The following is a 26,695-nucleotide window of genomic DNA, read 5'->3' on the forward strand; positions in this document are numbered from 1 at the left end:
ATTCAGGTTCAGAACAGGATTCTGAACTGGTGTGCATTGGATCCAGCTCTAGTCTAGTGTTGTCCTGTAATACAGGCCAATCCAAATTTGCATTCAGAATGGTTGAGAACTGTTGTGACTGCTCTTGAAAGTTTTGGGGAAGAATTAATTCTGACCACCAAAGTTCATCAAAGTCCTCTTCATTTCTAATCATCTTGGCAAACTGTTTCTCATAAAGTGATGTGTATACACAACTAACTCTAGGTTATCTGGATCTTCAAGATAGGGTTGTCTGTGGGTTGATAGACAATGATGTGAGATAGCCAATACATGCTCTAAATCAAACATACCAGTTAGTGAGAGGCCTGAATGGCAAATTATTCTAAATATCCACAGATTGAAAAAATCCTGCATATCTCTATGCAATCTTTCTTCTTCCATCATCCTAAATGATTGCAAAGAGGTGGAGTGTACCTTCAAATTGGCTAGCACGTGGCTAGTTTTTAGATACTGTACACAGACTCATAACCAATAGCAGCTTATTATGCACTTTAGAAAGTCTCATTTTTTTTCTCAGCTAAGACCAACACAGCCATCCACAAGAACACACAGAATGAGTTAGCGCCAGTTTCAATGGGGAAAAAAAATCCAGTAAGATAGAAAATACATAATTTTTAATGTGCCTCCAAGTGCTCTCACTGGCCTGTGGTGTGACCACAGACTGTCTGAATGCAATAATTCCAACATGGAATCACTTTAGAGCAATAACATTATATGTGGAGGCATCAAACATTCATGACCACATCTGAGGTTTTTCCAGTCCATAAACCTTCTCTGAACTCAAGTAATAGAATTATCAAAAAATAGAGCAAATGTTCATCATAAACGGAATATATTCATAGCCGTCAATGAAGTGCTGCAGTCTGTATTGGAATCCTGTGGTCTACTGTGTAATAGGTTCACTGAAAACCCACAAAACTAGACTTATAAGCACCTTATCCGATTAAACTTCCTTTCCAATGTCTGATTCCTCAGGTATTTAGAATAGGGTCACGTCCACTTTTTGGCACCTTGATTGAAAGCTGGATCCAGTCAGTTTTTCCAGTCTCCTCTATTCCAGGGTCTTTAACATAAGCTATGTGCCCTTTTTGTATGTGGACTGATTAAGTCCATAACATATTGGCCATAGGTAGGTGTTGGTCTCCCTTCAAGTAAAGTGCAGCTTTTCTTTAAAATATTCTTCTTTTTTTTTAAGCAAATGGACTGTTTGAAGCATTGAAGCTCCGTGGAAAGTTCTGTATTCAAAGTCATGCAGAGCTTTCTCCATGTTCCCAGTGGATGAAATTCATATGCATAATTTAAGTCTCACTTAAATCTCAAGTGGGACTTGACTGGAACATCAGCCTGCTCCTGCACAGGGGTGACTTTCACATACAGTACATTACATTCCACCCTGAAATGGACATTACACAAGTGAGCTGGAACATGGGCAGGTCTGCAAGTATTTCTGATACAAATGTAAGGTCATCCTATAAAATGGGATCTTGCCTTGTAAAGAGTCAGATCCACAGCCCATTGACATTCATGGAATGGGTGGATTTCCCTTGACTTCCATGGACTTCCGTGCCCATTATGGAATATGCCAATTTCTGTGTTACAATTTGTTTTCAACCAACAAGACATTTCAACAACTCTCCAGATGACCTTGAACAAGACTGACAAGTAAGCAAGGTCAAATTATAACATAAGGCAGAGTTTTGATGTGGGATGGCTCTTCTTTTTTTCTCCTCCCCTTTTACATGCTGAGGAGTCAAAGGACTGAGGAACCCCTGCTGAAACAGTTGCTTAATTGAGTCTTCCATCCTCACAGAAAGGGATGACAGAGTCACTTAAAAGGGAATCAAATTCAAAAACCTTCTTAGTTCAGAGAGGTCCCTCCAAAAACACTAATAACGAGTTGTCAGAAATCATGATGAAGAACCGATACAAGGTAATTACAGTATATATTTTTATTTCAGCTCAAGGGCCCCAGCACTTCAAATAAAAATCCCTGTTGCTGAGCTATGTTTAAGAGAATACTATGTGTAAAATTTCACTTTTTCACATTTATTTTCTCATATTTTTGGTTTTTTTCATAATGTATTTTATGCACACAGTCAAAATTAACATGGTTTTGGGTAGATTCTATTCTATTCTGTTCACAGCTGGTGGAAAAATGGGTTGGAATTTTTGTGAAAATTTTCATTGAAAATTACTACTCTTTTTTCTATGAAATTTTGAAAAGACAATTCAGTTGACTCTAATTGTATTTTGTTGCATTATAGTCATTCCATCCCAGATAGCTAGTGATGGGCATTTTTCATAGATGATGGCTTCATAAAGCCATTTTCATCCAGTCTGGGGTCAGTCAGTATTTACCTTCTCTCATGGCTTTAGCATAAGGCTGAACAATTTCACTTGCCAAAAGTGAGGAGGGTGTTACGGATGTTCAAAATGGATTATTTGGCCGCCATCCTACTTTTGTGTTTAGAGATAGGACCCGCAGAGACTGTGAATAAGTGGACTGTCTCTTGACTCCATGTCTTACTGGTGCTTTGCATTATAGCAAATGTGCGCACACACATAATAGGCCGGAACCTGTTCGGCACCCTTTATGGAAAAGTCTTACAGAACTGAAGAAAGATTAAACTAATCGAGTTTCTATAGAAACTATTCTATAATCCTACAGAATTTAATAGAAAAGAATGTGATAATTGCAAACCAAGTGAACAGAACCCTCTGGTTTATGTACATTTGCCAGCTGTTTTACTGTTACTTCCTCCGTTTCTTCTTTTCCCTACCTGCTTCTCTGTCTCATTCACCTTTTGCATCTTTCTATAACTTCAATTGTGAGCTCTTTGGGCCAGGAATTATTTTTTACTGTGTCTCTGTACAGTGCATAGCACAATGGGTCCTCAATCTTTATTTGGTACCTACAGGCCCTAGGTATATGGAAATTGTCAGACAGAATCAAAGTGGTGATACCCCTAGCCCAGCACCAATTGCTTCAGAGGGGAGGTACAAGAAACCCTGCAGTAGCAACTATGGAATATCTTGCCCTCAGAGAAAGCTTTTGTTCTTGTTGATTCAAAATAAATAATAGATAAATAATAATTTCATTTAACCATGCTGTAACATCCTATAGCAGAGACACAATTATCTACGATAGTCCATTACAGTGGCCCCCAACCGTGGCCCTGCGCCTGCTGGGGACAGAGAACTCCGGGGCTGCAGGCTGCGGGCGCCGGTGTTCTCTGTCCCCAGCAGGCGTGGGGCCCGCCTAGTGCCCAGCATGGGAGAGAAGCCGCGGCCCCGTGCCTGCCAGGGACAGAGAACGCCGGCGCCTGCAGCCCTGGAATACTCTGTTCCCAGCAGGCACGGGGCCGCGGCTTCGCTCCCCTGCTGGGCACTAGGCAGGCCCCGCACCTGCCGGGGGCAAAGAATGCCGGGGACAGAGATCACCGGCGCCCGAAGCCTGCAGCCCCGGAGTTCTCTGTCCCCAGCTGGCGCGGGGCCATGGCTTCTCTCTGGCTTCTCCGGGACTGCAGGCTGCGGGTGCTGGTGTTCTCTGTCCCCGGCAGGCGCCGGGCCGCGGCTAAGCCGCAGCCCTGCCCCTGCTGGGGACAGAGAACTCCGGGGCTGCAGACTTCATTCTATGTTAAAGTAAGAATAATAAATATATTTGGACCAGCAGTTCAACAATGTTTTACTTTTTAAAAATAAATAAGATGAAAACTGTTTATGATATTTATTTTGTAACAACTCCTTAATTTTTCTTACAGGTAGATAAAAAAGAGCAAATTCACATGGTAAGGTGAAAGAGTAATTGCCGAATAATTTAATTTAATACCTTTTACATGTAAAATTACCCTTTTAATTCATATATTATGTAATATTAAATATGATGTTTTTCGTATTATTTAATGTACAAATACAAAATAAGCCTTGAAAAATTGTTGGTGCCCGCCACACTCTTCTGAAAACATGAATGTGCTACTGGCCACAAAAAGGTTGGGGACCACTGGTCTATTAAATTCCCTAGGACTTTTCCATAAGAGACTGAGTGCCCTCAACTATTGGCATGGGGAGCTGAGGGCGTTCAGCGCTCAGGAGGATCAGGCTCTCTAGTGGTAATAGCTCTGAATCTCTGCATCAGTGAACCAATGTAGCTGGATAGCCACCTCTCTGAGCCAGCTGCAGTAACTGAACAAGAGGTTCTGTTGATCAGGATGGTTAAAAGGTCACTACGACCAAGTGAACATTGAACACACTTGGCTGTAGTGAGGTGTCCTCAAGGTGCCATTGTTTTGCGATGATATTTTGCTAGTCTCTCCAGGATGCAGGGAGCAGGTGCTTTCTATGCGCCTACCTGGCATTACAAGTTGCAGGAGAGGGAAGTGGCAAATGGCTTTTCATTGTTCTCACTAGAGAAAATGTATAACAGAATATTTCAGCGAAGCTCACCTGACCTTCCTATTGAATCACCGAATGAACAAATATAAATCAAAGTGGACAAGGTTGAATCTCTCTCTTCAGAGCTTTGAAAATAATAATCTATCATGCCGTAACAATACGGCATCCTCTTCCATCCTCTCCCCCACTAACATGCACCGATTTCTTGGTGTCTTCTCAGCAAAAGAGTATACCATCAACCAAACAAACAGAAAAACAGCTCCTCATTGTACAAGTTTAAGTGTAATTCAGGGAGAAAAAAAATAAAGGGTGGGGGTGGGGGTGAGGGGGAGTTCACATGAAAGATGTTATTTTATAGCAGTCTCCTAGGGATCGTTATATGCAATAAACCAACTGATAACAGTTTTAATACAAAAAATGTATTTCATATCTGGATATCTACTAAAAAAATTTTTTTTGAACAAACTTATATGACGTCCTGTTCCAAACCTTCCGATTTCTGAGACATTCCCTGTGGATGCGATTGTAACTCTGCATTCCAGCTGGGACAAGGGGCAGCACATAGTCACAGTTCTTTCCTTGCTTTCACCGGCCCATTGGGAGAAGTAAGCTGCAGAAGGCTCTCTCATTTGAGTTGCCCGGAGCTGTTTTGGCAGAGATGAAAAGTCGTGCAGCCAATTCCCCCCTCAAAGCTTTCAGTCTTCTGCTGCTTGCCCTTTAGGCTTGCAATGATGAGCCAGATGAAATACGCCCCAGTGAACTGCTGAGCCTTTGGGGAAACTTCAGACTCTCCAGGCATGTGAGGCAACTCCCCTGTGGGAGGCATAAGATCATCAGTTTGATCTGCTCTAGGTATAGGAGCACTTTTTATTGTTGCCGAGAAAGCCAAGAGGAGAAAGGGGTCAGAGATGGGGGGAAGTGGACTGAGGAACCTAAAAATCTTATTTAAAAATTTCTTTTCACATTAAATGGGTTTTTTTGTTTGTTTGTTTTTGTAAAATTCCTTCCTCCTTCATCCGCCAAATTCATCCCTGAAAAAATCAGGTGCAATCAGATGAATCTTTCTGATCAGAAAGAGGGCAAAGGTAGCTTGTGCTCTAAACCAGAACTTTTAGAGAGGGACTGAGAGATTTCTTGGATTTAGTGGTTCAAGGATGAAATCTGAAGCCATGACTCAATGTGTGACCTAGAGTAAGCTGCTTCAGAATCCCGAGTCTGTAAAATGTGTATGGATAATCATTCTGCCCTGTCTCCCTGGCATATTGTCAGGCTCCATCAGAGTTTGCAAACCTATCAGATCCTGTGATGGGAGGTGCTATGGAAGGGTAGAATTTTATTATTACTTGAATGTAGCTCTTTATAATTAAAAGGGTAAACAAAAATCCTATTGCACATTCAAGCTGTCTTTCACGCCGCTTCAGACATTTGGGGACTGCTCTTCAGAGTGGTTGTGTACTTACAGTTCCGATTAACATCAACCGGAATGGTGGGGTTTAGCATTTCTGGAAATCAGACCTAACGTATCCAAATGGGGTATCCAAAAACAGAGGCACTCAGAAATAGAGATCGCTTGTGTAACCATTGGCTATAAAGCCGAGAGAGACAGATGTCCTATGTCTCCAGACTGGATTCCCCATCACCTTTCAGCTCTGCTGTTCAGGAAAGTTTTTGTGTTATAAAAAAACCCCTAATTCTAAAGAGTAGAAAATAACCATTTTTCACAATGACAAATATCCCCCCTATAATTTCCAGCCTGAGTGATATCTTTGTATCCAACCCAAGAAGTCATAACATTCAAATGATGGAGGCTATTTGCAAACCACTGGGCTTCTTGACAGAAGGTTATCTTTAGCAATTGTAACTCCATGGGAAGGGACATTAAAGGTGGTTAAAAATCTTCAAGTCACCCTGAGGTGCCTCCTTCAATATGTTGCATGGACATGCATTGACAGAATTCAAATTTAGTTCCATATGCCACGTCCTGAGCAGCTCCCCATAGCAAGACACCATTGTGAATCCAAGTTATTCTCTGAATTCTTATTTCTATTTGACAAAAAAGGAAGGAAAGATGGGGTGTAAGAACCACACACGCTAAACCCAACAATGGGTCTGCATTGAGCCAGCACTGTCATTTGCTCTCCCGTTACTTGATTATTTCATGTTTTTTATTAATGTAAGGAAATAGATTCTAAATGCCCTTTGCTATTCTCTTATCCCTGTCCTCTTCATTAAACACATCCTCCTTTTTCTCCCTGGGTGCCTTGTCTAGCAGTGAGCATGCCTCCTTTTACATCTCTGATTAAAAAGCAACCTTTTCTACCTTTTGTCGGGGGGGGGGGGGGAAGGAGTCTTTCCTTTGCCTCAGCTAAATTACATAGGATTTCCCACTGGCTTCAAAGGGATGAAAGAGTGTAACCTGTAGGCCATGCTTTCAGCTGTTATGTTTTGTTTTTAAACAAAATTTCTGAGGCAGCAAAGCCAAAACTAAAAAGATACAGAAGAGTTTTAAAAAATCAATCAAATGTATTTTCTTATGTCTTGACTCCAGAAGATAAGGCTGTTGTTTTACTCACTTTTGCATATTTTAGAATGCTAATTATCACATTTATGTACCAAAGATGCAAACATTAGCACCACAAGCCACTGGTAATGCAGCTACATAAGGATAATTCCAATTGTCTCTCTCAGAGGCAGGTCAGCTGGTGGGCTGAGATGCCACGAAAATTGCAGAGCAGATGGGTTGCAACATCCTGTTTTGTTATATGAAAAAAGGCAAGAGTTTTTGTTTGCCCCCTTTCCCCCCCCCCACCTCCATTTGACAAGCAAAGTCTGGAAAAGACTGAGGGAGAAAAAAGGACTAAACTTGGAGACAAAAGGATTAATTATCATTTAGTTATTCATTATTTAATTATTGTGGTGGTACCCGAGGCTCCAGCACCTTGTGCTAGGGAGTGTACACACATATAACAAAGAGACAATCTAAAGGGTTTACAATCTGATTATAGATTAGGATGTCATGGTGGACTGTAAGGAAGAGCAAGAATGTAAATTGTTTGTTATCCATATTTCTGAACCAATTGTGCCAGATATTCAAGCTGGTGTAAATCAGTGTAGCTCTGTTCACTTCACTGGAATGATGCTGATTTACACCGGCTGGCGTCTCATTGACGTCAATAGTTACACCCCCTGGGGATGTTGACCATTGGTTTCAATTGAGTTATGTTGATTTACACAAATTAGAGATTTGACCTATTGACGTCAATGAAATTGCTCCAGTTTAAACCAGCTGAGCATCTAGAACATGGGCTTCAATGGAGTTATGTTGGGAATTTGGCCCTTTGTCTGTTATAATGGGCTAATGGCTTCAATCAAAGTGGCTATTTGAAAAACAAAACAAACAAAAAGCTACTGTACAGAACCACTGGAAAAAATAATCTAAAACAAAATAAACTTCAACTTCTTTCCTTTCTGTAATATTAAAATAGTAAGGGTGGTTTTTTAAAGGCGAGAATAATAATAAAAAAATGTTCCCAAGCTGAGTCTTTGATGTATATCAGATTTCAGCTTCAAAGCCAATTTCTATGACTGAGTAATAAACCCCTGAAAATATGAGTGTGCGGTAAATCGCTGATACAGAACAATCTTAAGTATAGCTATGCTAGCAAATGTGCCGGTAATCCATGTCATGAAGACCTACTAATGAAAACTGTTCAGGATTATCCTGCGTTCTCCGCACTGGAATCCTCTATCCAGTTAGGGGCAGATTTGCCACAGAGTACAGCAGCCAGCATTCCCCCAGCATGCTGAGCTTGCTCAGAACTCCAACCACTTACTTTGGGGCCTAAATGGGAGCTGAGCTCTTCTGGTACCAATGGTGGGTGCTCAATTCTTTTGAAAATCTGTCTGCAACAAAATATGATTTATAGGCTCAACTTCCAAGATTGTGTGGGAAAAGGGAGTGGTTTTTGGTCATCATCTACCCCTAAAACAATAGGGAAATACCTTCTCCTGAAACTCTGAACTGGCAGGAATACAGCAATTCCAACGCAATACCTGAACCTTAGATTACTGGGCCCAGATTTCCCTAGGGCGTAAGCTAAGAACAAATATGCACACACAGGCCAAGGAGAGAACCAAGTGGATCCCTCATGCATAGGGCCCTGCAAGGTGAAGGAATCTGGGAATGTAAGGCACTTGTACTTTGCTTTGTTCTAGGAAGGAACAGGATCATGGGATCAAGGCATTGCAAAAGCAGGCATCTCACCAGGGAAGCTGCTGAGAGACCAAGGAGGAGAAAGAGGTTCAGGTAGCTTAAAGTTCACACTGGTCTTGTTTGCAGAATTTGATTTTTAAAATGTAATAGTTTCTTCCCCCTGTTTAACTGCATCTGTAGCTATAGCTATATTTTACTTGGTAAGAGCATGGGGAGTTTTGCTGGTTGTGATGTTTAGACTTCAGAAGAATGTTACTCTCCCATGCCAAGGCAAGATCTTGTCATTTCTGGGCCCACCCCTAAGGTCCCATGACATGGGTAAGGGTTACAATGGGCTTCATAAATCAGAGGTATTTCCATTTTGGTCCATACAATCCAATACATCAGATTTCATATGAATTAGAACATATCTACTATGGATGGTGGGGTGTAGCAGGCCGGTGTGGCTCCCCTCCTCCCCGGAGAGGGTTGAGCCCCGGACACAGGAAGGGGCGGGGCTACAGCATGGTGAGCCCGCCCCTCAGAGGGTCAGGCGGCGACCCGGAAGAATAAAAGCCGGGCCTCCCAGCTCAGTCAGCTCTCAGCCACCGGGGAGAGCAGACCTGCCTGAGGGAGCTCCTACCGGAGGAACCACTGGAGCCCCGAGCGACTGCCTGGACTGGACGGAGAGCACCCTACCTCGCTCCTGGGAAGACCAGCCGGAACTCCCCCGCGCCACCTACGACGAGGAGCCCGGGGGAACGCCCCAGCTGCCATGCTGTTACCCCGAGGAGCCCCCGGGGCAGGATTGGCTGGACTTCCCTAAGGACCTACCAGACCTACCCCCCAGCCCGGGTTGGGACGAGCCCATGCAGTGGGACTTCCCGGGGCGAGACGCCGTGGACCAGGTAGGACAAGAGGGGGATAGTGGAAGTGGCCCGGGGGCAGCTGACCTCAGTCAGGCTGCTGACCAGACTGAACCCATGTCAGTGTGTTGCGGTCAGGATCCCCACTGACCGGCAGCGGTGAGGACCGCTGCCTAGGGCCCCGGGCCGGGACACAGTGGAGTGGGTGGGCCTGTGTCCCCCCCTGCCACCCCACTCACGGGTGGCAGTCGTCCCCCTCTACCTACTGGCTCAGCCTGCCGCAAAAGGCCTGAGCCCCTGTACTGTTTGCTACTGGCTCAGCCTGCTACCAAAGGCCTGAGCCCCTGTACTGCTTGCTACTGGCTCAGCCTGCCACAAGAGGCCTGAGCCCCTGTACTGCTTGCTACTGGCTCAGCCTGCCACAAGAGGCCTGAGCCCCTGTACTGCTTGCTACTGGCTCAGCCTGCCACAAGAGGCCTGAGCCCCTGTACTGTTTGTTACTGGCTCAGCCTGCCACAAGAGGCCTGAGCCCCTGTACTGTTTGTTACTGGCTCAGCCTGCCACAAAAGGCCTGAGCCCCTGTACTGTTTGCTACTGGCTCAGCCTGCCACAAAAGGCCTGAGCCCCTGTACTGTTGTTACTGGCTCAGCCTGCTACCAAAGGCCTGAGCCCCTGTACTGTTTGTTACTGGCTCAGCCTGCTACCAAAGGCTTGAGACCTATCTAGACTGTTTGTCGCCCAGCCCCTGCACCAGGGGGCCTGGGCCTGTCCTAGCCTTAAAGAGACAGGACAGAACCCCCGTGAGACAAGCAGGCCGGTGTGGCTCCCCTCCTCCCCTCAGAGGGTTGAGCCCCGGACCCGCCTGTTACAAGTGGCACCTGACCAGGGACCTGATCCCTTGCCCCTGTGAGAAGGGGCCGGTGAGAGGGCGGCGGAGCGCCCTCTTAGCCAGGACGATGGAGGCAGACCGGCTGTTCCAGCTGCTGGTGGAAAGCCAGGAGCGGCAACAGACGGCTCAACTCCTACAGCAGCAGCAACAGCATGCCGCCCAGCTGGAACAGCAGCGGCAGCGAGACGCGGCCCAGCTCCAGCAGCAGCAACAGCAGCAGGTAGCTCAGCTGGAGCAGCAACAGCAGCTGGTGCGCAGCAGCTTGGGACCCAGCTGCAGCACCTCCTCGGGCCCGCCCCCCGCCCCGCTGAATGGCCTGCGGGGGAGGTCACGGGAGGGGGTCCGCGTCTGGCGACCCCCCTGCGTCTGACCAAGATGGGCCCAGATGATGACCCGGAGGCCTTCTTGGTCACTTTTGAGCGGGTGGCCCTCGTGGCGGGATGGGCAAGAGACCAGTGGGCCACCTTGCTCGCCCCCTATTTGACTGGGCCGGCCCAAGCAGCCTACCGGGGGCTGGCGACCGAAGAAGCCCGCGACTACGACCGCGTGAAGGCCGCAGTCCTAGACGCTTTGGACATTAGCCCGGAGACGTTTCGGCAGCGATTCAGGCGCCATACCTACCCGGCGGGAGCCCGTCCCCGGATGGTGGCCCAGACCCTGAAGGAAGCCTGCCGTCGGTGGCTGCAGCCAGACGTCCGGACGGCGGAGGAGGTCACCGAGCAGGTGGTGTTGGAGCAGTTTATTCACACCATACCGGCCAAAGGTAGGGCCTGGGTACTCCGCCACCGACCGACGACCTTAGCAGAGGCCGTCGCGCTCCTGGAAGGCTTCCTGGCTGCTGAAGCCTCGATAGGGCCCGCCTTCCGGCCACCTACCTCGGGGCCCGAACGACCCCGAGACGAGAAGAGGGCGTCGAACGTGCCCCACCCACGAGGCCCGGACCCCGGGCCGGGACCCCGACAGGGAACCGCGACTCCACGCTGGGAAGCAACCCCCCAGCGGACTACCCCGGCCTTCACCCAGGGAGCGCCTAAGGTCCGGCGGAGCCCCCCCCGAAGTGCCAGAACAAGCCTTCCCCGGAGTGGACGCCCTGAGCTCGGTCCCTGCTTTAGATGTGGGAAAGCCGGACATGTACAACGAGACTGTCCCGAGATGGACTGCAGTTTCGGGCAGGTTTACGTAGGGGCCGGCCGGGCCCGCCGGGCGGGGCCCCCCCAGCTGATAATCCCGGTAATGGTTGAGAACCAGACCACACAGGCCCTGATCGATTCAGGGTGCGGCCAGACCTTGGTCCGCCAATCTCTGGGACCACCGGCCGACCCCCGTCTGACGCCGATACAGTTACAATGCATCCACGGAGATGTCCGACCTTACCCGAGTGCCTGGGCCCAGCTAACGGTGGGAGGCACTACCCGGAGGCTAGTCGTCGGCCTGGCGCCCGGACTGGCCTATCCTGTGATTCTGGGGCGAGACTGGCCCTTATTCGAAGAGGTCCTCCGGGCAACGCCGGGCTTGGCCGCTGAACCCCGGGAACCCCCGCCAGCGGCGGGGCAGGCCGGTGCGGAGAGTGAGGGAGAGGACCAAGGAGGTCAGAGGCCGCTGGAACAAACTCCCTCAGCACCTCGCTTCGATACGGACTTTTGCCGCGACCAGCGATCAGACCCGACGCTTAGCCGGGCCTATCAACAACTTGCGGCCGTCGACGGCTCCGTGGTAGATTCTCATCGGGCCACGCAGTGGCCTCATTTCGAGCTCCGGCGAGATAGGCTCTACCGCATCGATCGAGACCCACGCACCCGTGAACCCTTGACGCAATTGTTGGTACCCCGCTGTCACCGCAGGGCCGTGATGCAGTTGGCCCACGATGTGCCCGCCGCCGGGCATCTGGGGCAAGAGAAGACCCTCGCCCGAATCCTGACGCGGTTCTTTTGGCCTGGTATTCATCAAGAGGTGAAGCAATATTGTACCTCCTGTCCTGAGTGTCAGCTGGCCGCACCGCCTCGGGTATCCAAGGCCCCCTTGGTCCCCATGCCAGTCATCGAGACCCCCTTTGAGCGGGTCGCCATGGACCTGATAGGTCCGCTTCCCCGAAGCGCGGCCGGCTTCCAGTATGTCCTCGTCCTTGTGGACTACGCCTCCCGCTTCCCCGAGGCCGTCCCCCTGCGGAGCATCACCGCCCGGACCATTGCGGGGGAACTGATGAAGATATTTTCCCGAGTAGGGTTGCCTAGGGAGATCCTAACAGACCAGGGCACTAACTTCACGTCCCGGCTGCTCCAACAGGTCTGCAAGCTCCTGGGGGTGAAACAGCTGCGTACGTCAGTGTACCACCCACAGACCGACGGGCTGGTAGAGCGGTTCAACCGCACCCTTAAGGACATGCTAAAAAAATTTCCCCCTGAGGAATTGCGGCACTGGGACCAGTTCCTACCACCCCTGCTTCTGGCCATCCGGGAGGTTCCGCAAGCCTCAACTAAGTTCTCCCCCTTTGAACAGTTGTACGGGCGGAGGCCCCGCGGACTTTTAGATTTGATGCGGGAGACCTGGGAGGAGTCGGCCTCCCCAACCCAGGGCCTCCTCCAGTACGTCCACCAATTACGGGAATACCTGACCCAGGCCGGGACAGTAGCCCGGGAGAATTTGCGGGCCGCCCAGGCGAAGCAGGAGCGGAACTATAACCAGGAGGTCAGGGCCCGGACGTTCGCTCCTGGGGACCGGGTCCTACTGCTCCTTCCCTCCAGCGAGTCGAAGCTGTTGGCCCGTTGGCAGGGGCCCTATGAGGTGGTGCGGCAAGTGGGACCCGTGACATACGAAATCCGCCAACCCGACCGACGGAAGAAGCTCCAGATCTACCACGTTAATCTGCTAAAGCCATGGTGTGACCGAGAGGGCCTACTGATCGACCCTTGCCCGCCCGAGCCCGAGCTGGGTCCGGACACGGCTGAGACGAAGGGCGTGGAGGAACCCCCGATAGGCCCCTCGCTCACGGCAGAGCAGCGTAAGCAGGCTACATGTCTCCTGCAGGCTTTCCAAAAAACCTTCACGGCCGCCCCAGGTTATACAACCCGGGCCTGTCACACAATTCTGACCGAGCCAGGGAAAACGATCAGAGAAACCACCCGGCCTTTGCCGTACCGGATGCGACAGGAGGTAGAAGAAGAAGTCCGAACCATGTTAGCCTTGGGGGTCATCGAGCCCTCCTGCAGTGAATGGCGCAGCCCGGTGGTGCTGGTCCCCAAACCGGACGGTACGCGCCGATTCTGTATAGACTTCCGTCGGGTAAACGCCATCTCGCGGTTTGACGCCTATCCGATGCCCAGGGTGGATGAGCTCCTGGGCCGCCTGGGGGAAGCCCAATTTATCACCACCCTGGACCTGAGCAAAGGGTATTGGCAGATCCCCCTCGACGAAGCGTCCAAAGAAAAAACGGCCTTTGCTACCCCCTCAGGCCTTTATCAATTTAATCGGATGCCGTTCGGCCTCCATGGGGCCCCTGCGACCTTCCAGCGGTTGATGGACCACCTCTTGCGGCCTCACCAGGAGTATGCGGCCGCCTACTTGGATGATGTGGTAATCTACAGCCGCCACTGGGAAGATCACCTCAACCGGGTCGCCGCGGTCCTACGAACCTTGCGGGAGGCGGGGTTGACCGCCAACCCTAAGAAATGTAGGATCGCATGGCAGGAGACCACCTATCTGGGCTACACGGTGGGAGGAGGACGAATCAGACCCCTGGTAGGCAAGGTACAGGCCCTTGCGGACTGTCCCACGCCCACGACGAAGCGTCAAGTGCGGCAGTTCCTGGGGCTCGCCGGGTATTACCGGCGGTTTATTCCGCAGTTTGCCTCAATTGCCGCACCCCTAACTGAGCTCCTCAAGAAAAATAGTCCCCGACAGGTGCGCTGGACGGCCGAGTGCGAGGTGGCCTTCCAGACCCTGAAGGACCGCCTTTGCCAGGAACCAGTCCTGTACAGCCCGGACTTCGACAAGCCGTTTATTCTACAGACAGACGCGTCTAAGACCGGCGTCGGGGCGGTCCTGTCGCAGGATATGGAGGGGGGGGATCATCCCGTGATATACCTCAGCCGGAAGCTATTCCCCCGCGAGCGCAACTATTCCGTGATCGAGAAAGAAGCCCTAGCGGTGAAGTGGGCCTGTGACGCCCTCCGATTCTTCCTCCTGGGTGCCCCCTTCACCCTCGTCACGGACCATGCACCCCTCCAATGGTTGATGAGGATGAAGGATAACAACCCCCGGATCATGCGGTGGTACCTAGCCCTGCAGCCCTATGCCTTTACCATCCGGCATCGGGCGGGCAAGGACCACGCAAATGCCGACTTCCTGTCCCGCCTTGAGGAGATGGAAGGACCTGGCCCCAAGGTATGGGAGCCAGGCTTGAGGGGGGGGGAATGTAGCGGGCCGGTGTGGCTCCCCTCCTCCCCGGAGAGGGTTGAGCCCCGGACACAGGAAGGGGCGGGGCTACAGCATGGTGAGCCCGCCCCTCAGAGGGTCAGGCGGCGACCCGGAAGAATAAAAGCCGGGCCTCCCAGCTCAGTCAGCTCTCAGCCACCGGGGAGAGCAGACCTGCCTGAGGGAGCTCCTACCGGAGGAACCACTGGAGCCCCGAGCGACTGCCTGGACTGGACGGAGAGCACCCTACCTCGCTCCTGGGAAGACCAGCCGGAACTCCCCCGCGCCACCTACGACGAGGAGCCCGGGGGAACGCCCCAGCTGCCATGCTGTTACCCCGAGGAGCCCCCGGGGCAGGATTGGCTGGACTTCCCTAAGGACCTACCAGACCTACCCCCCAGCCCGGGTTGGGACGAGCCCATGCAGTGGGACTTCCCGGGGCGAGACGCCGTGGACCAGGTAGGACAAGAGGGGGATAGTGGAAGTGGCCCGGGGGCAGCTGACCTCAGTAAGGCTGCTGACCAGACTGAACCCATGTCAGTGTGTTGCGGTCAGGATCCCCACTGACCGGCAGCGGTGAGGACCGCTGCCTAGGGCCCCGGGCCGGGACACAGTGGAGTGGGTGGGCCTGTGTCCCCCCCTGCCACCCCACTCACGGGTGGCAGTCGTCCCCCTCTACCTACTGGCTCAGCCTGCCGCAAAAGGCCTGAGCCCCTGTACTGTTTGTTACTGGCTCAGCCTGCCACAAAAGGCCTGAGCCCCTGTATTGTTTGCTACTGGCTCAGCCTGCTACCAAAGGCCTGAGCCCCTGTACTGCTTGCTACTGGCTCAGCCTGCCACAAGAGGCCTGAGCCCCTGTACTGCTTGCTACTGGCTCAGCCTGCCACAAGAGGCCTGAGCCCCTGTACTGCTTGCTACTGGCTCAGCCTGCCACAAGAGGCCTGAGCCCCTGTACTGCTTGCTACTGGCTCAGCCTGCCACAAGAGGCCTGAGCCCCTGTACTGCTTGCTACTGGCTCAGCCTGCCACAAGAGGCCTGAGCCCCTGTACTGTTTGTTACTGGCTCAGCCTGCCACAAGAGGCCTGAGCCCCTGTACTGTTTGTTACTGGCTCAGCCTGCCACAAGAGGCCTGAGCCCCTGTACTGCTTGCTACTGGCTCAGCCTGCCACAAGAGGCCTGAGCCCCTGTACTGCTTGCTACTGGCTCAGCCTGCCACAAGAGGCCTGAGCCCCTGTACTGTTTGCTACTGGCTCAGCCTGCCACAAAAGGCCTGAGCCCCTGTACTGTTTGCTACTGGCTCAGCCTGCCACAAGAGGCCTGAGCCCCTGTACTGTTTGTTACTGGCTCAGCCTGCTACCAAAGGCTTGAGACCTATCTAGACTGTTTGTCGCCCAGCCCCTGCACCAGGGGGCCTGGGCCTGTCCTAGCCTTAAAGAGACAGGACAGAACCCCCGTGAGACAAGCAGGCCGGTGTGGCTCCCCTCCTCCCCTCAGAGGGTTGAGCCCCGGACCCGCCTGTTACATGGGGAAATATGTATTTTCTGTGAAATTGTTTTGTTCGGAATCTAACACTGAATTTGTTGCTTTGCCAATTAAATGAAACCAAATGAAAATTTCAGTTCAAACTTAAATGATTTTTTTTATATATTTTTTTCAATTTCTCATCTCTTTCCCAATCCCATTTTCCTCTGCCTTTTTCCTCAATGAAAAAGGAGGGGGAAATTTAAAAAAAGGCAGATAAAAGAACTGGGCAGGGAGAAGAATCTCCAAAAACTGAATACTACAGTATTTTTTTTCATTTTTCCAATTTTTCAACAAAAAGTTTTAATTGAAAATTCTCAATTTAATCAAAAATAGCTTTTTCATAGAAAAAAAATGCTTTGCCAGACAAAATTTTGACTAGCTCTAATATCTGCTGAATGCTTCTAGAGTAATCAGTGGGAATCCTTCCATTGACTTCAGTGGGTGCTGGATAAGGGCCAGGCCTCTCTAATTAGACTAGCAAAAGGAAAATTAATATGACACTGGTTCTAGTTGAATGCTTTTTAGAGGGCATAGGTTGAAGGGCTTCACTAGGAGAATCACAGCCAACTCTTAAATGTGTAAAATAAGCATTACACTTAATGACCCATTCTACAGCTCTATGCTGGTTCCTTTAACCACAGACCATGACACCTATAATGTTCCCATGCAAAGGCCAGGCCTGAAGGGAGGCTTGTGCTCTGAAGCCACTGAGGAATGGAGACAGTTGTATATAACAAGCAATGCCCTTGGCAAGTCATTTCCTGTCTGTTTCCTTTGCTGCCAATGTTTTTTTCTGATACAGTATTTGGGGTTGAACACACAAGGCTTTTCTTTTCCACGGGCAACCTGGCATCTCCTGATGGCTCTGAGAGGGAAAAGTGCCAATGTTTTGCAATATATCAGACCTTTCTCATCTTGTAAGATGAGGGTAACAACAGAAAAAAGTTTCAGCAGACCCCTCTGAAAAGGTTTGAGACAGAACCTCCATCTCAACTTCCACGCAGACTAAAGAAAAGGAGGGTGGTCTTGATCCCCAAGTTGAGAACGTGCCGTACGTAGTCCAACACTATGGGAAACTCAGCTACTTTGAGGGATAAGATAAATTAAAACAGCTGAATTTTCTGCAAAAGTTTTAGGGATCTATCAGCCTTTTACATGGAAGCTCAGGAAGAAAAAGTTGCTGTCTCTACAGACCAACTGAGTTTTGTGGCTTTGCTTTCATTTTTTTTAAGAACACTTGTGACAATGGGTCATGAAGTGGCTTTTTACACTTTGATGAATCTTCATAAATTCATGTACAGTGAAAGAAACTCAAAGAAACACCATATTTTTTTCAGTCCCCTTCATAGTACTTGTAAGCCTATTCCAGAGCTTAATTGTCCTTATAGTTAGAAAGTTTTAATATCTAACCTAAATCTTTTAGCTGCAGATTAAGCCCGTTACTTCTTGTCCAACCTTTAGTGGAAATGGAGATCAGTTGATTGCTGTCCTCTTTATAAAAACTCTTAACATATTTGAAGACTGTTATCAGGTCTGCTATCAGTCTTCTTTTCACAAAACTAAATATGCCCAGAGCTTTTATCCTTTCATCACTGGTCAGGTTTTCTAAACCTTTTATCATTTTCATTGCTGTCCTCAGGACTGTCTCCAATTTGTCCACATGTTTCCTAAAGTATGCTGCCCAGAATTGGATGCAGTAGCTGAACCTGGTGCCGCTTGACACAGAATTAAGTGAACAATGAGCAAAGCTGTGTGTTGTGAAATGCTCCCAAAAAGAAGGCCAAAGGGAGGTGAATATAGCATGCAGCTTCAACTCTGTTTAACCAGACTGAAAAAGGGCTGTCAGGACTTACAGTTTTGTCTTTTTGGGTTTTGTCTTTGCTTAAAAAAAACCCTGTGCTTTTTACATTGATATAGCTAACTCGAGACAACTATCTTGATGTAAAATCCTAGTGGAGACAAGGCACTGTAAGATTGACCTCAACTACCTAAATCAAGGTAAAAATTGCCCATGCCTTGTCTGTAGTGGGATTTTACACTGATAGCTACCATGATACAACTATGCCAATGTAAAAACACACTTCTTTCTGCAGCAAAGACATAGCCTGTGTTTAAAGACCCAACCCAGAAAAGCTTTTACGTGGTCTGGATGCTTAAAGTTAAACATGTGAGTAAATCTCTCTGGCTGGATTGGTGTCAAAACATGTTCATGATAAGCAATCCAAATGGAAATACTATTTGTTTTCATCTCCAGTTTTGGAATCCAGCGGGGGTAATAAAGCTCTAGAGGCATTGTCTTTTACCAGGAGAACTGCAGCTGTGTGGAGTAATCCTCGCTCGTAACCAACCATTGGGGAACAATAGCATTAGTTAGAAGTAAAAGCATCAGGTGCTTATTGTCTGAGCTGCCAAGGGCCCTTGGAAAGAGTACAGAGTCTCTTTTAGCTCGTCAGTAATCTCATTTGCTCTACCAAGGTATATGTGATTGACAGAGACAACATGTGGGGGGCACACAGGTTCATGTGCCCCCCTCCCTGCCCCTGATTTTTGCCAGGGTTTAGATGCTCTGCCCTAGGGTGACCAGATAGCAAGTGTGAAAAATCGGGACGGGGGTGGAGGGTAATAGGCATCTATGTAAGAAAAAGCCCCAAATATCAGGACTGTCCCTATAAAATCAGGACATCTGGTCACCCTACTCTGCCCTGAACCCTGCTGCATATCACCAGAACCTTTTAAATTGTACTCTTCCACTATCAACAGTTACGTGTCATCTCTGATTTGCCTGCTCTAAAGGCTTGATAGTTGGCATAGGTTGTCACAACATTTAGGAACTGCATGGCACATGGGCGAAATAGGCAAAAGTCCAGCCTGAAAAAAACAGGATGAGATGAAGCTTTTCCGTTTCCCAGAGCTCTAATCACCACCCTCCTGACACCTGTTGGCTCAGTAAACTAAGCCCGTAATAAAATGAGCCTTCCTCTGGTATTCTAATAGGTACTCCCAGGATGGAGGTACATACACCACATAAGTGCATATTGGGTTTGGTCCCCCTGCTCCTGCAATGGAGGATTTGTGTGATCTCCAAGGGAGCAGGGAATGGGTATCCCCTTGGAGAAAATCATTACCTGCCAGTCACCTGAAGAAGAGTGTGAGTGTCGCTTGTGGAAACTGCAAATTGAAGTGCAAGCAAAGCTGCAATCTGGAGAAATAAATAATCCCAAAATCCAGAGAGTCAGAAGATCTAGTCCTGATTCTCACTACCTTACACCTGGTACAGCCATTTACACTTTGAAAAAAGGGCTAAATCCTCAGCGAGAATAAACTTGTCAAGCTCTGATGACGATGATGATGATAGCTGAGGATCTAGCTTTAGGAATACAAAGTGAGTATCAAATGCTACCATGCCACAAGGGCAGCATTTTACACTCATTTTTGCACAAATGCAAACAACTGTGCAAGATGGAAGCCCATGGGGTATCCGACCCTCTGTGTGTTTCTGGAGGAGGAGACAGGAGACTGCAGGTCTCCCAGATTTGATTTGCCTAGTTATCTCTGCAAAAATGGCTTTCAGTGGGACCTTTGTGGTGCAAGGAATAGTTAAGAGAGGTTCCTGTAATTTCATAATTAGCAAAGCCAATTGGTTCAAGGGACATTGTCAAGATAAAAATCATCATATTGACCTAAGATGACTAGTCATAACCCATTAAAGACACCATTGATGCAGTTTGTTTACAACTTGTACTTCATTCATCTCAGACACTGGAACTTACATGTGCAATTTCATTTTTTTCTTCTGGTCTCTTTCACTTCCCAGTTTCTTTCACTAGCACAATGCTGCTGTGTTTGCGGGTATAGTGCTGCAAGAGGAGGTTTCCATTTTTAAAAATAAATGTTTAACTGAAATATAAATCAAGTTATGAAAAAAAATTCTGTTCATGTTGGATTCTGCAAAAAACATTTTTAAATACAAACCCCAAATGTGAGGCTTGAGTTACATGGCAGTGAGCCTTTAAGTGTAATTATAGGTACCTGTGACTCTGATGTCTTCTGTTTGAGGCAGGACAATATCATGTTAGATATGGCAAGGTGTATACAGTGAAAGTATAATAGACTGGGTTAGACTTGCCTCCTCCTCCTCCTAGTGCCTGGGTGCACCAGTGCCTGCAGAAATATCCAGACATCTGGATAAAGCGGGACCTGGCTGACCTCTTGCAAAAGAGATTGAATAATGAAAAATAGAGCAGACTTGAAAATGCTGCATTACAATCATGTGCACAGACTTCTATAAAGCGGTGCCTGCCATTTGAGGGCCTCATCTCCTTGTACATATTTCTCTATCTATTTTACAATTAAAGAAAATAAGGTATACCCAGGTCACAGGACAAGTCAATGGCAGAATGGGAAATAGAGCCCAAGAGAGCTATTTCTTCATTTCCTGGTGGTTAGAACAGAAGGAAGGATCTCTCCTGTCTAGGGGTGCTGGAACAATTTGTATAGTGAGGGTGCTGAGAGCCATTGAACCAAACTGTAAACCCTGAATATAATGGAAACTACTTCAAGGCAAGAGATGCAGCAGTACTCCCAACACCCTTAGTTCCAGCACCTATTCCCCATCAGTAAATTATTAATTTCACTTAGTGTATAAACACCTACAAACCCAACCAACAGTGGAGCCTCTTTGTGGCAGACACAGTATAAGCACAGTGAGGGTGGCATCGGCATTGACGCTGGTAGCGTGCTTATCAGCTCGGGTAGACAGACAAGCACTAGCTCATGTATGCAGCTAGGGGAAGCACAGGTAGTGGCTCAGACTAGCTGCCCAAATATGTACCCCAGGGGTCTGGGTGAGTTTGTACTCAAGTAGCTAGGCAGAGCTGCGGCCCGAGCTACCCCCAGCTACACTGCTATTTTTAGCATACGACCTCAAGAAGAGCTAGTGTGTGTCCCTCTACCCGTGCTGGGAAGTGCGCTCCCTGCTGCAGTGCAGACGTACTGTGTCCCAAAAAGTTTACAAGCTCAGACAAACGGTAGGAAGTAAAACGACTTGTCTGTGATCATATAGCAGGTCACTGGCAGAACCTGGAATAGCACACAGATCCCCCGATCCCCACGGGCTTGTCTTGTGCATGAAATCACATAGCCTCCCCATGTGGAAAAGGAACATTTTGGGGACTTATGCCAGTTGTGTCCATTGTCATCTTGTGAAGACAGGTGATGCAGAAAGGAAAGTGATGTTCTGAGCAAGCCTCAAACCAGACAGACCAATTTCTCTCTGCCATTTCTGTATCTAGCCACTATGGATCTTTTCAGCATAGCTACCTTCTTTAGACATGTTTGCAGAGGCCATGGATGTACGACCTAAGCATGGTGCTTAAGATCTTTCTGTGAGTATCATTATGCCATGGTTTTAAATCTAATACTAGCCTTAACTTTCCATGTGATGTTTTGCAATGATATTGAGTGTCTAATTTCAGATTTTATATGCAGCGTAGTTGTAGCTGTGTTGGTTCCAGGATAGTAGAGACAGGAGAAGTTGGTCCAGTAAAAGAGATTCCCTCACTCACCCTTGGCTCTACAATTTCACAGAATTCTTTGGGTTGGAAAGAACTTCTAGTGGGTCATACAGCCAGTCCCTCCTGCCTCATGTGGTGAATCTGCCTAATGTTATCCATTTCATCCCATGGTTAATGGCAATCTGGGGGCCTGATCCGGCAACTTTTACAAATTTTGAGTGGTATCTTACTCCTGAAACCCACTGAGTTCAGTGGGACAAATTGGGCAAATAAATGTTGCTCAATGTGAGTAAAGGTTGTGGAACTGTGTTGTTAGGAAGAGAGGACCTGATTCAGTGCCCAGGAAAATATTCCCATTGAGTTCAGTGGGCTTTGGATCAGGCCCATAGTCATTTTTGACTGGCAAAGTTTCTACTTACAGAAATCCTCATTCCTGGTACAGAAACAAAATTATGCATTAGCACTAATTACTCTGTAATAAATGCACTGGGAGAAGCAACAGATTTGACACAGTTGATGCCAAACTCCATTGAATCTGATATGATTAATGATCCATCATTTCAGTTTAATTACGAACCAAAAGAAAACTGGTCAAAACAGCTTGCATCAGAGATGCTTTTTACCTTCAGAAGACTTTACTGCAGATGCCATGGGGGTTTTTAAGTCACTGGTGTTTTTTGTTTGTTTGTTTTATAAATATCTCAAAATCAAGCGGTGAAAATATCTCAAGGCAAAAATAAACAAAATAATAACATAATTATCCAATACAGTGCAAAAACCCTCAAAGGAGGAGTTTTGTCTTTTGGGAGGAAAAATAAGAAAAAAATCTTGAAATACTTTTCTTTTCATGGACTAAACACGTATCTCTAAACATTTGGCATAACATGTTTTGTTTGCTGCTTAGCTTTTTCAATGGCCAATTGTGGGGAAAAGCTGGCCCCAATCATTCCTAACGTTTCATTTAATTCATAGTTTGAATTGACAGCTATGAAGCTAGACTACATATCTGAATCCTAGCATCAAACTATCAATCCCACTTTCACTGTTAAAGACACATTATTTATACTGTAGGCCTAATCTCCTATTGACACAGAGAGTCCTTCAAACCAGCCTAATCATATTTGGTTTGATCATTTTCAAGTGTTATCAAGTTTGCAAATCACGTTGTCAACATTGTGCAAATCTGTTAAAGGGAAACTCAATGTCCATAAAAGGAAAATCTGCTTTTAGATAAGTGCCGGATTGCTACATGCATATTCAAGTATCACTGCAGAAAGCAATGTCTTAAGAAACTAAAGCCACCCAACATTAATGCGGGGATTTTCAAAGGTGCTAGAGGATTTGGATTCCTGATTCCTTTTAGAAACGAGAGGTTTTGAAAATTCTATATTGAGTCTATATAGATTTCCCTTGCGTAGGTCAGACAGCAAAGAACGTCAGGCTGATGTTCCCTGGAATGGCTCCATTTAATATTAAAGCACTCTGCTGACAGGTACATGAATGAAGAACAAACAGTTATTTAGCTGGGCATAGAGAAGAAGCAGCCAGATTTAGATTACAATTAAACTGGTTTTAAAAGCAGAGTTGGTAGAAATTATGTCCTCAGAGCACATTTTATGGCCCCCCAAAAAAAATGGCCTTTGGATCAAAATGTTTGTGAAATTATTTAATTTTGATTGAAATTTTCCAGAAACCAAAAATGATAATTTTCTAAACATGATTTTTGAAAACTGAAAATTTGTGAAACATTTTTGTGGGAAATTTAATTTTTAAAAAAAATTTCTGAAACATAAAAAATAACTGGCATTTTTCAATTAACTCTACCTTTTCAATTGACACATGTTTGTTCATTTTGGAAAATGGGAGTCAGGAGAGGGTTCTGTTCCTGGCTCTGCAGAGTCCCAATGTAAACTTAAATCTCTCTGGATGAAATCCTAGCCCCGCTAAAGTCAGTGGGGAAAACTCCCAGTGACTTCAAAAAAGCCTGGATTTCACTATCTGTGTCTCTGTTTTCCTTCTTATTCTGCCTTGTCTATTTAGTCTTCAAGGTGTTCCGTTCACGACCTCTGCTGTTTTAAATGGAAGTCGATTAAAACTAGGTAGGAAACTTTTAGTACATGGTATCAGGGTCCATATGGCCAGTTAGCACGCAGCCTGCTAGTGCACTGCAGATTTACACCCCAGCTTGCCACGCACTAACTTTCCATCTTTCTATCTAGACAATCCCGGAGTCTATGTACAGCTCCTAGACAAAGAAAAGGAAGTCTGTTGACCCTGTTTGGGAGGCTCACTGCCTCGGGCTCTGTAGACATACGCTAACTGCTACTACAGTTAAACCCTGTTATCTCGACGGCCTAGGGGTTTGCCAAAAGCCATCGAGATAACCAATGATCGAGATAAACCCCTATCCACCCCCCCACCCCCTCCCTGCCCCCTTACCGCGCTGCCTGCACGTGGCTGGATCCGGCAAAGCGGAGCCGGGCGGACGGGCGGACGGGCAAGCGGAGCCGGCGGGCGGGCGGCAGGCGAAGCCGGGACCAGGTATGTGGGGCGGGGACGGGCAGGGACCAGGTATGCGGGCCGGGCGGGTGGGCGGGGACAGGCAGGGACCGGGTATGCGGGGCGGGGAAGCGGGGACCGGCGGGCGGGGAAGCGGAGCCGGCGGGCGGGCGGCAGGAGAAGCCGGGACCAGGTATGTGGGGCGGGGACAGGCGGGGACGGGCAGGGACCAGGTATGCTCGCCGGGCGGGCGGGCGGGGACAGGCAGGGACCGGGTATGCGGGGCGGGGAAGCGGGGACCGGCGGGCGGGGAAGCGGAGCCGGCGGGCGGGCGGCAGGAGAAGCCGGGACCAGGTATGTGGGGCGGGGACGGGCGGGGACGGGCAGGGACCAGGTATGCGGGCCGGGCGGGCGGGCGGGGACAGGCAGGGACCGGGTATGCGGGGGCGGGGAAGCGGGGACCGGCGGGCGGGTAAGCGGAGCCGGCGGGCGGGCGGCAGGAGAAGCCGGGACCAGGTATGTGGGGCGGGGACGGGCGGGGACGGGCAGGGACCACGGATGCGGGCCGGGCGGGCGGGCGGGACAGGCCGGGTCCGGGTATGGGGGGGCGGGGAAGCGGGGACCGGCGGGCGGGGCGGAGCCGGCGGGCGGGCGGCAGGAGAAGCCGGGACCAGGTATGTGGGGGGGGGACGGGCAGGGACCAGGTATGCGGGCCGGCGGGCGGCGGGGACAGGCAGGGACCGGGTATGCGGGGGCGGGGAAGCGGGGACCGGCGGGCGGGGAAGCGGAGCCGGCGGGCGGGCGGCAGGAGAAGCCGGGACCAGGTATGTGGGGCGGGGACGGGTGGGGACGGGCAGGGACCGGGTATGCGGGGCCGGGCGGGCGGGCGGCGACGCGGCGCCGGGCGGGGGGGGGGGCGGCGCGGCGGGGACCCGGGCGGGCAGGCGGCAGGCAAAGCGGGGACCAGGTATGCGGGGACGGGCTGGCAGGGACGGGCAGGGACCGGGTATGCGGGGCCGGGCGGGCGGGGACGGGCAGGGACCGGGTATGCGGGGGTGGGCGGGTGGCTGGGGACGCGGGGAGCGGGCGGCTGGGGAACCGCGCGGCTGGAGAGCCAGGGAGCGGGTGGCTGGGGACGCGGGGAGCCGGGCTCGAGATATTAGGGTTGGGCAAATCGACATAACAGATGAGAAGCCCATAAGATAAAGAGGGAGTTTGGCGGTTCCACTTCTAAAACCTCGAGTTAATAGGATTGGCAAGTTAACCGAGGTCGACATAAATGGGTTCGACTGTATTATAATAATTAATGATGATGATCGTTTTGAAATACATAGTAGCAATTTTGAGGACAATATGGCCTTGGTCTTGTAAAGGCATATGCACGTGCTCACCATTAAATATATCATCGGAGAGACTTCTAACAGGTCATAAAGTTCAACACATGCATGAATCTTGGTAGAATTTAGGGCCTGTCTCTCCAGTTTTTGCATATGTGGTGCATTTGCACTTTTCATAGGAATAGTGTAACTCACAAGCACTTTGAGAACAGGCCTCATCTAAGGCATTGGTTGATTGCTAGAGAATTAGAGGCATAGCTGTTTTCCTGTCATGTGCAGAGCAACTTCTTGTTGCATAAATTATAGTGATTTTTGAGGATTTCATTAAATATTTCACCCTCTGTGTGTCTAAACATCTAAGCATTACAGTTTCTAGACTGTGCATGTAAATAATTTATGAAAAATATTGTATGGGTTTTAATCCTTACCCTTTTGGCATCTGCCTTTTTATCTCTGAATGTTACTTGTGTATTACAGGTCTGTGCTAAATCAGCTATTCAGAGTGTTGGTTATGGGGGAGAAGCTGAAGTAGCTGTTACTCATGCAAATATGCAAAACTTTGCTGGGAACAAACTAGAAAAAGGAGCTAATTAGTGTAATTACCATCATTATAATTTTAATTTAACTGCATAGACTTGCAGTGCAGTAGCATCAGAGCTGTCACATTTGCAAACTGCATAATTATATGTATTAAGTTCTGTCTCTGTTGCACCCAATATATAAAATGGGCTGTTACCTTAAAACACTACACACAAAAAAAAGTTAAAATGTCATTAAAGGTCTGACTTAATCAGACAAAATCAAGGAAATTGCCAGTAATAGGTGAAACATAAAGCTTTCCTTTAAAAACAAATGCACAAAAATCAGTGCTAGAAGGCAGTCTTAAAAATGACAAACATTTCTTGTTTGCATTTACTTGCACTGCTGCTTTTTACTGGATGGAATCAGAACTGTTTGATTGTGTGTCAGAAATGCTATACTGAAAACAGCTGTGGAAGAGTCTCCTTTAGGGCGACTGGCAGGAGCCTGTGCTT

General features: G+C 48.7%; 1 protein-coding gene across 1 annotated transcript; it reads left to right on the forward strand.

Moving 5' to 3' along the window:
- The first annotated feature begins 11,611 nt into the window (after positions 1–11,611).
- LOC123363206 lies at positions 11,612–26,255 on the forward strand. The gene is made up of 4 exons (XM_045004087.1): positions 11,612–12,382; positions 12,662–14,615; positions 19,307–19,323; positions 26,139–26,255. The coding sequence occupies exons 1-4, from the start codon at positions 11,612–11,614 to the stop codon at positions 26,253–26,255; spliced, it is 2,859 nt and encodes a 952-aa protein (XP_044860022.1).
- Positions 26,256–26,695: the final 440 nt, after the last annotated feature.

Source organism: Mauremys mutica, chromosome 2 (assembly GCF_020497125.1).
Source record: "Mauremys mutica isolate MM-2020 ecotype Southern chromosome 2, ASM2049712v1, whole genome shotgun sequence".
NCBI lineage: Eukaryota > Metazoa > Chordata > Testudines > Geoemydidae > Mauremys > Mauremys mutica.

What these genes read in the sequence shown, in the direction of transcription:
- LOC123363206 (XM_045004087.1), top strand. Translation starts at nt 11,612, where the DNA reads ATGGTTGAGAACCAGACCACACAGGCCCTGATCGATTCAGGGTGCGGC. An exon ending in AGCTGGCCGCACCGCCTCGG is followed by an intron (nt 12,383 to 12,661) that starts GTATCCAAGGCC and finishes CTGCTCCAACAG; the next exon opens with GTCTGCAAGCTCCTGGGGGT.